This window comes from Piliocolobus tephrosceles, chromosome 5, assembly GCF_002776525.5.
Source record: "Piliocolobus tephrosceles isolate RC106 chromosome 5, ASM277652v3, whole genome shotgun sequence".
Lineage (NCBI taxonomy): Eukaryota > Metazoa > Chordata > Mammalia > Primates > Cercopithecidae > Piliocolobus > Piliocolobus tephrosceles.
Window position 1 is genome coordinate 1,208,084 of NC_045438.1, and position 15,603 is coordinate 1,223,686.

At 34.6% G+C, this 15,603-nt stretch overlaps 1 protein-coding gene across 1 annotated transcript in view; it reads left to right on the forward strand.

The window, feature by feature from the left end:
* Window positions 1-15,603, forward strand: part of TBC1D32 (TBC1 domain family member 32) — a 213,391-nt gene that overhangs the window by 20,925 nt on the left and 176,863 nt on the right. The window contains exons 5-11 of the mRNA XM_026456419.1: window positions 1,649-1,717; window positions 4,274-4,399; window positions 7,546-7,624; window positions 7,756-7,859; window positions 7,955-8,016; window positions 8,764-8,908; window positions 13,046-13,105. Of these exons, the coding sequence (XP_026312204.1) occupies window positions 1,649-1,717; window positions 4,274-4,399; window positions 7,546-7,624; window positions 7,756-7,859; window positions 7,955-8,016; window positions 8,764-8,908; window positions 13,046-13,105 (645 nt within the window). The remainder of the gene's footprint in view (window positions 1-1,648; window positions 1,718-4,273; window positions 4,400-7,545; window positions 7,625-7,755; window positions 7,860-7,954; window positions 8,017-8,763; window positions 8,909-13,045; window positions 13,106-15,603) is intronic.

Consider the following 15,603-nt stretch of genomic DNA (forward strand, 5'->3'; position numbering starts at 1 on the left):
AGAATTCTGCCTTTGAGGAGTTTATACAACTACTGAGAAATGGCAAGACACTGATTTCTTTTTTGGCAACATCACTCAGAGCAATAGGATTAGCTACATCCCAACCTGTACTTCAGAAGTTCCTCAATGTCTGGCTCCCTCACCTGATAAGATTTTAATTATAGCCGGGTGCAGTGGCTCACTCCTGTAATCCCAGCACTTTGGGAGGCCGAGGTGGGTAGATCACGAGGTCAACAGATTGAGACCATCCTGGCCAACATGGTGAAACCCCATCTCTACTAAAAATACAAAAATCAGCCGGGCGTGGTGGCACATGCACCTGTAGTTCCAGCTACTCGGGAGGCTGAGGCAGGAGAATTGCTTGAACCTGGGAGGCGGAGGTTGCAGTGAGCTGAGATCGCGCCACTGTACTCCAACCTGGGCGACAGAGTGAGGCGCCATCTCAAGGAAAAAAATAAAATAAAAAAAATAAAGGCCAGGCAGGCATTGTGGTTCATCCGTGAAATCTCAGCACTTTTGGAGAACAAGGCCGGAGGATTGCTTGAGACCAGTCTGGACAACATAGAGACAAGGTCTCTACACACACACACACACACACCTTAGCTTGGCATAGCATTGTGTGCCTGTATTCCCAGTGATGGGGGACTGAGGCAGGAGGATTGCTTTGTTACGGGAAAAGTGGTCTTGACCCAGAACCCAAGAGAGTTCTCAGATTTTGTGCAGGCAGGAATTCAAGACAAGTTGCAGAGTGCAGTGAGAAGAGATAGTTTATTGAAAGTTTATTGCCAGCATCTGTTGTTTCCTTACTTTTTTTTTTTTTTTTTTGAGACGGAGTCTCACTCAGTTGCCAGGCTGGAGTGCAGTGGCACAATTTTGGCTCACTCCAGGCATGTGCCACCATACCCAGGTAATTTTTGTATTTTTAGTAGAGAACGGGGTTTCACCATGTTGGCCAGGATGGTCTTGATCTCCTGACCTCGTGATCTGCCCACCTTGGCCTCCCGAAGTGCTGGGATTACGGGTGTGAGCCACCATGCCTGGCCTACTATTATACTTTTTATTTTTAGATGATGTTTTAGATATTATGTATGTTTAAATTGCCTTTGGTGGGAAAAATACCTTTTCTTTCTCCAAAATATCCTGTAATGTACTATAAACTTTTTTATAGATGGAAGTTTTTTCTTCAGGATTTTTTTCACCGAAGAAATAAGGAGAAAGGCTAAGGAAAAGTATAGGAAAGAAAGAGAACAAAACAGTCCAAACAGCACTGTAGCTGTGCCTGTGGTACTATTGGTAGTTTTTTTTTACTTCTTTGTTTTGTTTATCTGTCTGTTTCATTCATCTCACATTTCTGAGTATGCAACATTTTGGCTTTGTGTCTTTTGAGTCTTACAATGTTATATATATTTTAATTGCTTGTAAATAATAGTTTTCATATACATGAAGGTACACTGTTCTACTGCGACATTCAGTTCCCATTTAAAAGTCTTGGGAAGAAAAATTCTAAGTCGCTGCCAAATCAAAATAGATCATCTCCTTCTCTTGTCTGAATTATGTTTTGTGCTTGGAATTATATTGAAAAAGTAACTTATAGCAATATTTCTAAAAGCCTTTTAAATAAATGAATGTCCTGTCAATTGTGTTACAGAGTTACAAATTTTGTCAAGGAAAATTACAATTGATTTTAGACCAGTTGGATCCTGGACAACCTAAAGAGGTAAGTTTCAAGGATAGCTGTTAAGTTTCATGCAGATAGCATATATTTACCATGTATGAGATTACAATCAGTAGCAACCAGGTAGGTTCCCTTGAGGCTAAAGCCTTTATAATTATGGGCAATCCTAGACCGATATCCATAGTAAATTTTCAAGTCCAAATGAAAAGTCACAGAGCAAGGGAGGTTTTCCTTAGGGAATTGTCGTGGTTTGGAAGAGGAAATTTTTATCTTTAGCATCAATTTCAAAGGGATAAAGTTATAGGCAGTTGTCCCCCAAACTGTTCTTTCACTGTTGTTTTATATGTAACATTGTAGTTAGTCATTTCTTAAGAAAAAAGATTTTTAATTCTTTTTCTACTTTCAGAAAATGGGAACATCTTTTAAAAATAATTATTTTTAATGGTCAAATAAAAATTGTGTATATTCGTCTTGTATAACATGTTTTGAAACATGTATACACTGAGGAATGGCTAAGTTGAGCTGCTCTAACATGCATTGCCTCACATACTTATCATTTTTTGTGGTGAGGACATTTAAAATCTCTCTTAGCAGTTTTCAAGAATAAAACATAGTTATTAACATAGTCATCATGTCATCATGTTATACAGTAGATCTCTTGAATTTACTTCTCCTATCTGAAATTTTGTATCCTTTGACCAGCATCTACCCATGCCTCCCCTAACTATCTGAGCAATTTTGACCTATTTGTTTATTTTTTAGAAAAATTATATATATATATTTAAGATAGGGTCTTACTCTGTCACCCAGGGTGAAGCACAGTGGCGCAATCATGAATCACTGCAGCCTGTACCTCCCCAGGCTCAGGTGATTTTCCCACTTCAGCCTTCTAAGTATCTGTGACTACAGATGCACGCCACTGCACCTGGAGAAATTTTGTATTTTTGGTACAGATGGGGTTTTGCCACATTACTTAGGAAGATCTGGAAATACTGTGCTCAAGTGATCCACCTCTTGGCCTCCCAAAATGCTGGGATTATAAATGTGAGCCACTCTGCCTGGCCAGAAAAAGGATTTTTGAGAGAAGCAATTATATTGAATTGTGTGTGTTTATATTTTAAGAGATTGTACGAATCACTGTTTATGAAGACTTATTTCATTTGAAAGTCGGCATGAAACAGAAAATATGATAGGTTTTTTTTTTTTTTTTTTTTTTAATCTAAGCCTTTTATGTATTGGTATGCCTATCTTGCCATTTGGTCTCAATTTTTAAAATTATTTTTCTCAACCTATTAAATATAAACTGAATGAATAGTTGTGATTTACTCCTACTGAAATTTTCTAAAAAATCATAGAGAAGAATACTTTTTTCCTTCTCAGCATTTTGCATTATGATTTATTTTCTGGGTTCATATTAATAATAACATCTTTCAAAAAATATTGGAAATGAGTTTTGAATTTTTTATGATAAAAATCCTGTTGCCTTCAATTTAAACGGATGATTTGGAAATCTATACTTGTTTAGAAACCTTCATTTTGCTTCTGCAAGTAGTAAATTCTAAATGGGATTTTTTCCTAAAAATTTCCTGAAATGGAAAAATTACTTAACATTGTAAATGAATTACTAATTTTAAAAACTCTCAATGTTTCCCTTACTACTATCACAAATAAAGTTATATCGAGGAGTTCTTTCATATGAATATATAAACAGTTTCAAATATATGTATATTCTTTGTCTTTTTTGTCTAAAAGTTGGGCCCTGATTCAGAGTGTCTGATTTGCTGAGGTTTTGGCTCCTGTCTTTTAGGCCTCACCTTTTTAATGACTAGGCTTTAGTTGTTTCAGTTGGGAAATGACCACATTTTGAGGATGAGGCTGGAATTAGTGTGTTATTATTCACTACTTGGATATTGAGTGGGAGAAAAGCTTTGTTCCATTCTTCATTGGAGTGGAACTATTCTCTACTACTTTCCCTTGGGTCATACTGTTTTGAGTGAATTCTGATTGCATTTTGAGAAGACTGATTAAGAAGTAAGCTTTCTATGAAAATACATAAATTAGATTTTGCATCCCACTACTGAATGACTTCCTTTTTTTTTCTATCTAAGTAGTCAGAAGGCCAGAAAATATGGTATAGCACAAGTTCAAACTGATTGTTTTGTGAGAATCGTTCTTATATCCTAGAATGGGAATGCTTTGCCAGGGGCATATCTGGGCAACATTTTGAAATTAAAGCCCTCAAACTGTAGGAATGGCCTAGAATAGGGAAAGCCTGTAGGACAAGGCCACTGGAAAACATTGGTGATTCTGATTCAACTACTATTCTTCCTCCCGTTCCACTTAGACATGATACCTAAAATCTCCTACTACATTCAGTATTTTAATTTTGCTTTACACCAACAGCAACTGTTTTTTTCTCTGCTTAGCACTTAGTTTAAAAATGATTTCTCAAGAGCTTTTTAATATAAAGGCATCTGATAAATCACTCTTTATAAATTATCCAGACTTTGCCTTTTAGTAGTTTGTTAAATATTGTTTTGGAAAAGTGGCATTATTTTAGTGACTGAGTGTTAATAAAAGTCTTTTAAAAAATTGTAGGTGAGATACGAAGCCTTGCAAACATTATGTTCCGCTCCTCCATCTGATGTCCTGAACTGTGAAAATTGGACTACTCTCTGTGAAAAACTGACAGTGTCACTTTCAGATCCTGATCCTGTGTTTAGTGTAAGAAAATGGTTATAGAAATATTAAAAATAATATGTTTTCCCACCATTGTAGAAATAAGTAGAATATGATAGTTATGACGGTTTTCTTTTCTTTTTTTTTTTTTTTGAGACCAAGTTTCATTCTTTTTGCCCAGGCTGGAGTGCAATGGCGCTGCCTCGGCTCACTTCAACCTCTGCCTCCCAGGTTCAAGTGATTCTCCTGCCTCAGGCTCCTGAGTAGCTGGGATTACAGGCATGCCACCACCACACCCGGCTAATTTTTGTATTTTTAGCAAAGATGGTGTTTGATCATGTTGGCCAGGCTGGTCTCGAACTCCTGACCTCAGGTGATCCACCCACCTCGGACTCCCAAAGTGCTGGGATTACAGGCATGAGCCACCGCGCCTGGCCAATAGTTTTCTTTAATAGTAGCTCACACGCTTATGGAACTTCAGTTTCAGCTTTCTAATTGTCAAAATTTTTCTTAAGACAGTTTTATGATTAGATTCAAAATATGGTCATACTTCATTGCCAAATAATACACTGCTACCTTGTGCATTTTGTCTTGTAAAGGAATGTCCTAGTATTTTATTTTATTTTTGTTTTGCTCTTTGAGACAGGGTTTTGCTCTGTCACTCAGGCTAGAGTGCAGTGGCATGATCACAGCTCACTTCAGCCTCAACCTCCCAAACTCAAGTGACCTTCCCACCTCAGTCTCCCAGGTAGCTGGGGATTATAGGCATGCACTACCATGGGGCAAATTTTTGTATTTTTTGTAGAGATGGGGCCTCACCACATTGCTCAGGCTGGTCTTGAACTTCTGGGCTCAAGTGATCCTCCAGCCTCGGCCTCCCAAAGTGCTGGGATTACGGACTTGAGCCACCACGCCTGGCTGTGTCATTGCTTTTGAATAGTGCTGTTTTATGATACTCTCAAATTAAAAAAAAAGAAAAAATATTTTAAAAGGATTCATGGTCTATGGAAGTTTGAACTAAAAATGGTGAATTACGGTCAAAAGGACTTATAAACATTTTCCTCATGTATTTAGGTGTTTACTTAGAGATTGCTTAACTGCTTAAAGAGAGAAGCAAGAAAACTAATGCTGAGATTTTAGAAAATAATTTGAAGTGAATCATAATGCAAATATAGAAAGTTTCTAAAATTGTAAAATTATGAAGTCAGATATGATTTTATTTAAAATTTGATTTGCATATTACTTTTTAGTTTAATTTGCATATTACCTTTTGAGGTTATTTTATGATGAAAAGTAAGCTTTACATGAGCAAGTGCAGTAATTCTGCAGATAGTGTCTATGATGGAAATGAAGGAAAAAAACCCTGATTATCCAAGAATTACGTGTTAAACACAAATTGGATTTCCTTTCAGGGGATCTTTTCTTCCTAATTGATTTATCAGTGAAGATAGTTTTGGCTTTAAAATCAATATGATGTTTGGCATAGAATATAAGGCATGAGAAGAAGAGTTACATTTTGTTCTTTGTTCAGCAAATATGTACTGAGTATCTATAGGGTGTATCGTTCTTTAGACACTGGGAACACACCAGGGGCAGGACACAAACTCTTTGCCCTCAGAGAACTTAGATTTCAGTAGGTAACGCAGACAATAAATAAATATTTGTAGAAAAATATAAGGTATCCCAATATATTTGTCTATTTAAAATCAGTCTACCGTTAATGAAGATATGGTTATACTGGTAAACAGAAGTGGTTTGGGAATCTCTGTTTGTAACTGTTGTAAGGGGAAGAAGGTGTTTACCTAATACTTGGATGTAGTTCAACCTTGTTAACAGCAGAGGGTATTGTAGACTTCTGGAACCGCTCAATGATCCAAGAACTTCAAGGTGAAAAAAATGTATCTCAGGGTTATCTTTAACATTTCAAGCTCTCTAACGACAGATGCAATTGTAAATTTCCCTTTATTTTTTCTTTTACTTAATAAATACAGAATAGTAGCTGAGTAGGTTTCCTTTATTTTACAAATTATGAAATAACTTTATAAAATAGCAAATTGTAGCCATTTAAAATTATTATGCAGCAAGGTTCAGTTTTATTACTTACGCTAATAAAATTGGAAGCAATTATTATAGAGGAGAGATGCTAATAAAATTAGTCATTTTGAAGTAGAAAACAAGGCATGGAGTTTTTTTCATTTTAAATTTGTGCTTGATCCAAATTCTTTTTGAGTTCAATTCTATGTCTTCATCTCCTTCTCTAAAGGACTCTTACATGCAACTGAGTGAAGCCTATAGAGTTGAAAAGTGTGACAGATACCTATCAGTTGCTGCGACTATAAAAATAGACTTCCCAAAGTATCTAATATCCTTTGTTCAGTAGGAATTTCTTGGGGCTATTAGAAGATACCTTTACTAACTTGGGGAACTATTTCTTGTAAGTGGATTGTCTAAACTGATATCAACAGAGTTATTAATTCCCCCCCCCCCCCAGATTAGACTATTGAAGGCAACTTTATGTTTGTATTTAATTGAAAGTCAAATTTCACTATTAGGATTAATCTCCTCATGATATTAAAGCAGGTATAATTAAAAGGATAATAGCAGCTCCCATTTTAAAGTAACTCTTAGTGCCAGGTATTGTGCTAACTACATCCGTTGCCACTTTTAACTTATTTACCTTCTACTGGTTTCTATTTTGAGTTTTAATAATGTAAAAATTTAAACATAAGAGTAATTTTCTTGGGAATAGGCAAAATTATTAGAAATAATTCTAAATCTTTAATTACTGAAGCTACCCATGTAAGCAATTAAAAATGATGAATTTTGGATTTGGAAATATGGGGTGTTAAAAAAAATTTGGTACTGCCTACTCTGTTCCTTTGTTTGACACCTTTATATAGTCTCCTCTATGAAACCTCACCTTACCCCCTCCTCACCATGTCAGTAGCTACTATGACCAGATTGTGCAGTAATATCTTTCTGTTATTAGATTCACATATTAGTTTTGGTCAGTTTTAATTTTTGCTGACACAAGAGTGTGCCCTTTTTAAATAAGTACATTCTGACTCTGGTTTCTGAATGTCTTGTTTGTATTTATTTTATTTTCTGGGTTTTTACTGTGTGAAAAATATTTCATCTCTATTCTATTCTTGTAAGATCTTAGATGCAAATTTTCCGTCTCATTTCCGTAGGACCGGATTTTAAAATTCTGTGCACAGAGATTTTCGCTTTCTCCATTACATATGACCAAGGAAGTTTATACAAGCTTAGGTATGTTTATGAAAACATTTAAAAATGTTTTTGTCATTTGCATGTACTTAAGAATGGATAGGAAATAACTTTTTTCAGAAAACACTGTAAATGCATGATGTAATTTTTTTATGTTTTCCTTTTTTTTTCAGCTAAGTATTTGGAGTCATACTTTCTTTCTAGGGAAAATCATATTCCTACTCTTTCAGCTGGTGTAGATATAACTAATCCTGATATGACTCGTTTACTTAAAAAGGTATCCATTTACTAGAATAAGCTTTCGTTTTCATTTATTTAGTTTTATATTTGAGGATGCTAATTTTTTGAGAACTATTGTGCACTGCTTTGTAGGTTCGTCTTCTAAATGAATATCAGAAAGAAGCTCCATCTTTCTGGATTCGTCATCCAGAGAAGTAAGTCCCCTCCCATTGTATTTCAGCATAGAACTTAGCAGTGTTACCGCCCCATATACCTTTCAGACAGAAAGAGTAAAGACAGTCTTAATGGACTGACACAATTGGGAAGGGATTCATAAAATTTCTATTTTTATTTTTCTTAAGCTTGTCGTGTTTTATACTTAGCTATGTGAATCACAAGTACCACTTTACATCATTTATCACAAGGTAAAAAGAAAATGTAGCATTAGTTATTATTATTATTATTTTTTTAATGTATCAGTGATCTGAAGATCTGCATTAGGTCCTTATTGGTCTTTACTATTACATTTTGGACAAGTTCCTTAAATGTTCTTTAAACTTTTTCCTTTCAGCTCTAAAATTTATTCTAAGTTGTAAGAGAATCTGTGAGTCTAAAAAGGAAAGTTAAATTTGCAGATCCAGTGTTGAAGTAAAAAGAACCTGTTGTTAAAGCAGAAACATTGAGTATGAATCCTACCTATGTCATTTACTGAAATAGAAAAAATGTTTCTGAAGATTATATACTGCTTTATACAGTTTGGATGTTATCTAGCGATAGTGCTTTGTGCCTTTTACTAAGTTGTATGATAAATGCCCAATTAACCAGAACACAATTCTGTCACCAGTGGTGAGCCCTTACCTGGCCTATCTAGTAAGTGATTAATGTTTACTCAATTCCATAAACATAAAGTCTACCACCAGTACTATATAAGTAATTGCATTTCTTTTTTCCCAAACTTTAAGGTATATGGAAGAAATTGTGGAGAGTACTTTGTCCTTGTTAACAGTGAAACATGATCAAAGCCATATTGTCTCACAAAAGATTTTGGATCCGATCTACTTTTTTGCATTAGTTGATACCAAGGCTGTGTGGTTCAAAAAGTGGATGGTAAGGAAAAATAGAATATTTTTATACCTTTTAGTGCATTGCTGTATCATTTTAATAAATAGCTAATGTTTGAATAGTTACTGTGTACTAAGAGTTCTAATCAGTTTTACATGTGTTAACTCATTTATTATAAAAATTTATGAGGTTGGTGGTATTAATTACTCCCCATTTTTCAGATGCAGTAACTGAGATATGGAGTTAATTTGCCCAAGATTTTTTACCTGTTAAGTGGCAGACCCAGAATAGGATTTTAAGTGGTATTTCATTTGAGTCTATTTAAGCTGAATGACTTATTCAAAATCTATTTTTTCCTTAGTGTAAAAGCTTCAAAAATTTTAAGCAGATGTGGTATAACATAAGGATTCAATACGTATTTTTTTCGGGCTTAGGCGATATTTCTGAAAGTATTTTTTCATTTGCCTCCCTCCTGAATCTGAAGTTTGGGGAATGTGTTTAGTGTCTGAACCTGGCAATTTCTCATGATGCTGGCACTGACACTAATATTAAGAGTAGAGAGATCTTTATACTGTTACCTCCCTCAACCTCTGTCAAATAAGAGGTGTCTGTGTTTGTCAGTAGTAGCAACAGGACTGACTTTTGTGCTCACGTTGTTTTCTCTCTCATTCCGTACTGGGCACCTAGGTACTATATTTCTTGCACTTGAGAAGAGAGAGGCTGGGGCATTCATTTACACTTCAGCACAATTTGGATGTTATCTAGCGATGGTGCTTTGTGCCTTTTACTAAGTTGTATGATAAATGCCCAATTAACCAGAACACAATTCTGTCTCCAGTGGTTAACCCTTACCTGGCCTGTCTAGTATGTGATTAATGTTTACTCAATTAAATTAAATTAAATTAATTTAAAATGAACCCTTTGTTCCTCACATCTAACACTTAAAGTTTTTTCTTGATTATCAAATTATACCGTTATTTGAGAAAATATGCAAAATATGTAAGAGCTGAAATAAAATTAAAATTTTCTAATTATACAGTGCAGGGATAACAACTGTTGAGATTTTGTTTCACGTAGATATGTTGTATATACTTTTATATTTATCTGTTTAGGTCTTTTTTTTTAAACAAAATCAGTCATATTTTACTAACTGTAATTAACTTTTTTTCATTTGACTTTCTTATTGCTAGGAGTTGATTCTTAAGAGAATGGGGTACAAATTTATTTAAAAATCACATTCTGAAGTGTGTTCTAGTATACATGAAAATTCGTCAACACATCCTCCTATAATTTTTGCATCTAAGGCAGGAGTTGCCAAATTTTTTTATGTAAAGAGCCAGACCATAAATATTTTTGACTTTATGGGCTGTACAGTCCCTATTGCAGCTGTTCAACCCAATTGCTGTAGCTCCAGAGCATCCGTACATAATAGGCAAATGAATGGACTTGACCGTTCCAGTGAATTTTTTTTGCAAAATTGGGTCTAGGCAGAATTTGATCTGAGGGCTGTAGTTTGCTGACCCTGGTCTAAGAGATATACTATGAGGATTTCTTTTCAGAACATGGTCAATATTAAAAATAGTTTAATACTATATCAACTTATTTCTCTTATTAAATTTGAAAAAAAGGATTAATAGTTTTTGAAAACATTTTAAGCTACAAGGTTTAAAACACAAGGTTTTGATTAACCTTCAGTTAACCAAAACACAATTTAATCAATGTTTGATTAAAAACTCTATTCCCAGCTGGGCACGGTGGGTCACATCTGTGATCCCAGCACTTTGGGAGGCCGAGGTGGGTGGATCACTTGAGGTTGGGAGTTTGAGACCAGCTTGGCCAACATAGCAAAACCCCATCTCTATTTAAAAAGCAAAAAAAAAAAAGAAAAAAAAAGAAAAACAGTACAAAAATCCTCTATTCCCTAGAATTCTGAAAAGATTTTGACTTGTATTATGCTGTTTAATATTTTTATTCTTTAAAAAAATTTTTTTTATTATACTTTAAGTTCTAGGGTACATGTGCAGAACATGCAGGTTTGTTGCATAGGTGTACATGTGCCATGGTGGTTTGCTGCACCCATCAACCCGTTATCTATATTAGGTATTTCTCCTAATGCTATTCCTCCCATAGCCCCCCACCCCCTGACAGGCCCTGGTGTGTGATGTTCCCCTCCCTGTGTCTATGTGTTCTCATTGCTCAACTCCCAATTATGAGTGAGAACATGCTGGGTTTGGTTTTCTGTTCTTCTGATAGTTTGCTGACAATAATGGTTTCCAGCATCATCCCATTTCCCTGCAAAGGACATGAACTCATCCTTTTTTATGGCTGCATAGTATTCCATGGTGTATATGTGCCACATTTTCTTTATCCAGTCTATCATTGACGGACATTTCGGTTGGTTCCAAGTGTATGCTATTGTGAACAGTGCTGAAATAAATATACGTGTGCATGTGTCTTTATGGTAGAATGATTTATAATCCTTTGGGTATATACCCAGTAATGGGATGGCTGGGCCAAATGGTATTTCTAGTTCTAGATCCTTGAGGAATTGCCACACTGTCTTCCACAATGGTTGAACTAATTTACACTGCTGCCGACAGTGTAAAAATGTTCCCATTTCTCTGCATCTTTTCCAGCATCTCTTGTTTCCTGATTTTTTAATGATCGCCATTCTAACTGATGTGAGATGGTATCTCATTGCGGTTTTGATTTGCATTTCTCCAATGACCAGTGATAATGAGCATTTTGTCATAAGTTTGTTGGCTACATAAGTGTGTTCTTTTGAGAAGTGTCTGTTCATATCCTTTGCCCACTTTTTGATGGGGTTGTTTGTTTTCTTCTTCTTAATCTGTTTAAGTTCTTTGTAGATTCTGGATATTAGCCCTTTGTCGGATGAATAGATTACAAAAAGTTTCTCCCTTTCTGTAGGTGGCCTGTTCACTCTGATGGTAGTGTGTTTTGCTGTGCAGAAGCTCTTTAGTTTAATCAGGTCCCATTTATCAATTTTGGCTTTTGTTGCCATTGCTTTTGGTGTTTTAGTCGTGAAGTCCTTGCCCATGCCTGTGTCCTGAATGGTATTGCCTAGATTTTCTTCTAGAGTTTTCATGGTTTTAGATCTTATGTTTAAGTCTTTAATCCATCTTGAGTTAAGTTTTCCCAACACCATTTATTAAATAGGAAATCCTTTCCCCATTGCTTGTTTTTGTTAGGTTTGTCAAAAATTTATTCTTTTTTTTTGAGACGGAGTCTCTCTCTGTCACCCAGGCTGGAGTGCAGTGGCGCAATCTCGGTTCACTGCGACCTCTTCTTCCTGGGTTCAAGCGATTCTTCTGCCTCAGCCTCCTGAGTAGCTGGGACTACAGGTGCGTGCCACCACGCCTGGCTAATTTTTATATTTTTAGTAGAGACAGGGTTTCACCATATTGGCCAGTTTGAGACCATACTTGAACTCCTGACCTCGTGATTTGCCCACCTCGTCCTCTCAAAGTGCTGGGATTACAGGTGTGAGCCACCGCACCCGGCCAATATTTTTATTCCTAAGTGAAATGAAGAAACTATATTTTGAACACTAATGATATCTTATATAATCTAGCTAAACAATATTTATAGTTTTCCCTGGCTTTGTACAATGCTATACATTTAAATGTTTTAATTATATCTATATTTTGCTCCAAGGAGAGATTTAAAGCTCTTTTGACACTTTGAATCATTTTTAATTATGGTTGGCAGAAAATGATTAGGGTACTGTCACTTTAGAGCATTTCAGTGTTGGCAGATTTCTGCACATGTAGACCATACAGTATCCTCTTCAGTGTAAGAGTTGTGCTTTTTTTTTTTTTTTTTTCTTTTCCCCACTGTGTATCTTTTTTTGGATTCTGTCATATGTATACTTTTTTGGTGGTGATTTTAAAATAGTTTAGTGTGGAAATTGGACACAATTGATGGATAGAATGTTCTTCTACTGGTCGGTCACTAAATGATCTGCAAGTTTTTTGATACGATTTGCATTCTTGTGATTGCTATCCTCCTAATCAATGCACACATAAACACCTGTCATTGACTATAATGGTTTAAATCTAAGCTATTGTGTGATTTATGATGTTGTCATTGAAGATAATGCAGGAAAAATAGATTTTGAGTGGCACAGCTTGAGTATTAAATATCATTTCCTTTTAATTTTAGCATGCACATTATAGCAGAACTACAGTATTAAGACTTCTTGAAAAGAAATATAAGTCTCTGGTAAGTCTGTAATTCCTTCTTTATGTTGAGAAATAATACTACCAAAATATATATGATGTAATAACTTGAATATGCAAGTTGTGTGGTGATAATTAATATTGGATAATGAAGCAATTCGCCTTTTATGTGATCTTAAACTACCATCCTGTGGAACATAAAGTGATAACAATAGAGATTTAAAATGAATGCAGTCAGGATAGCAATTAGAAAATATGTTTTATGTATATAGTAAATTGGCTTCTATAAATAACAAGCTGGTTTGAGAGAAGCCATATTTTTAAGCAGTAGCATGTAGTTTGATTCAGATCAAGTATTAATAAAGCCATTACTTCTATAATATAGACCCGTATTTTTCAGTGAAAATTACATGACAAAAGTCATAATGATAAATACTTTTGCATTTTCAGTAATTAGTTTGAGTTATACCAAATGTAGACTTAATACTCTAAAATATATTACCAAAATCATCTACATTTGTTACTACTAGTAGAACAATGTATAAGGGTACTGAAAGAATTAAAAAGAAATCAGCAAGTCTAATAAATAATTGACAAAATGAAAAACACAAAATTTATTAAGATATTCAAATATTATACTGATATAGCTTTGAGTCAATAAACATCGTTTATTTAGTTAGGCAGAACCTTGATTTAGAAGTCACATGAAGAAAAGATTCTGAAATTGTGATTTTTGGTTGAGTGCAGTAGAGCATAAAATGAGGGAAGGAGAACAATAATTATTTTGTGTTTGAGAATCAAGAGAATTGAGCAGCAGCAGAAGAGAGGGATATTGAATAATAGGGTAAGAATTTATTTGTAAAGGTAAAATATACTTAAAAATTTTTAGAGAAATTGAATTTAAATAATTCTTTCTCCACATTTCATTTTTCTCTCATTCCCATTTAAATAAAACTTTGTTTTTGCTTTATGAGCATAGACTGATACAGAAAGGAAAAATAAAGAACAGGATGATTTTTCCCCATGGTTTATGTACAGCTAATAAGTCACTGTTGCTATCACAGAGGCTCCAGTGAAAGCATTTCAAATAAGGTTTTTGACAGATTAATTCTTAAAATTGGTTTCTTATTTGAAAAGTTAACTATACCTTAACTTTTAACCTGCAAATGGAATTATGTCATTATAAATCATCTTAATATTTTATCAACTTAGTCAAATAGTTTATTTTATGTATATAGTGTATCAAACTTTTTTGACATTTCAACTTAAACCTCCTTTGCTCTAAAAAGCTTTCCTAAATTTACAAAGTATCAAAATATTATTCATATTATATTTATTGTTTTAAAGTAAACTTGGCCCCACTTTTGAAAATAAACATTGGGGAAAATGATGCAAGATCTGTTTATTCCCATTGTATTTTCAGAATCAAGGATCAAATTTTGTGCATCTGTGATGGAAATTGCAGACCACTCCATCAATTTGTGTTTCTGTTCTATAAGAGATTCTTGTGTAAGAACTTTACTCGTAGCAGCCTGTTTAGCATGATGATCTGCTGATGTATTTCCTCTAGCTTCTCATCAGTGCTCTCTGATGTCGTTTTCTGCAGTGATGAAATATCTGCATTGTACAACATGGTAACCATGAGCCACATATGACTGCTGAAAACTTGAAATGAGACTAGAGTAAATGGGAAACAGTATTTTAAATTTTATTTAGTTTTTATTAATTTAAATTTAAATAGGCGTGTGGTTGGTGGCTACTGTATTTGTGTGGTTCTATTCTATCTTATGTTTATGACATTTTCAGTAGGTGGCATTAAGCTGTCAATTTTTGTATATGCTGTTGGTTTTTTATAGATATCCCTGAAAAAGTTAAGATAATCTTTGTTCCTATAGCATCTCAAAGACATGAACTGGTTAAAAGTTTTGGCTGTCAGCGTAAATATTTAACCTTTAATTTTTAACAATTTGAATCTTGATTCAGTCAACCCCTAAAGGAATGGTTTCTGAAACGGCTTTATTTAGTGCCATTTTTACTGCTCTCTGAAAGTCATTTTAAAAAATGACTTCACGGCTTGGTCATTTAAATTCTCCCTTGGTTTTTCCTGTCTTATTGTACTTAACCTTTTTAAAAATCTCTGCCTTAGGGGTTAACAATTAAATGAACTGGCTGGTATATATTTGATAGTATAGGGCAATAAGTATCAAATACAACCCTGAATTTTATAGCAAATTTGTGTCTTGTATTTTCACAGGGGTTAGAAAAATCATTCATTATACTCTCAACTTGACTCTTTAGACTAGTACTTAAATTAACCTACTATAGATCTGCTTTCTGCTCCTGTGGTTTAAAGGGGTGTCATGTAATGTGATTGTTTGTGCCCTGAGATTATTCCTTTTCTTTCCTGTGATTGCTGCCTTTTCTCAAATAAAGATAGCATGTTTAAGAAAATATAAGGGAAAGAGTAGAAGGAAAAGAAGGGAGTGTAAGTAAGTGGATAGTGAAGATAAAACTGGGTAGGAATTGTTGCAAGGAGGGTGG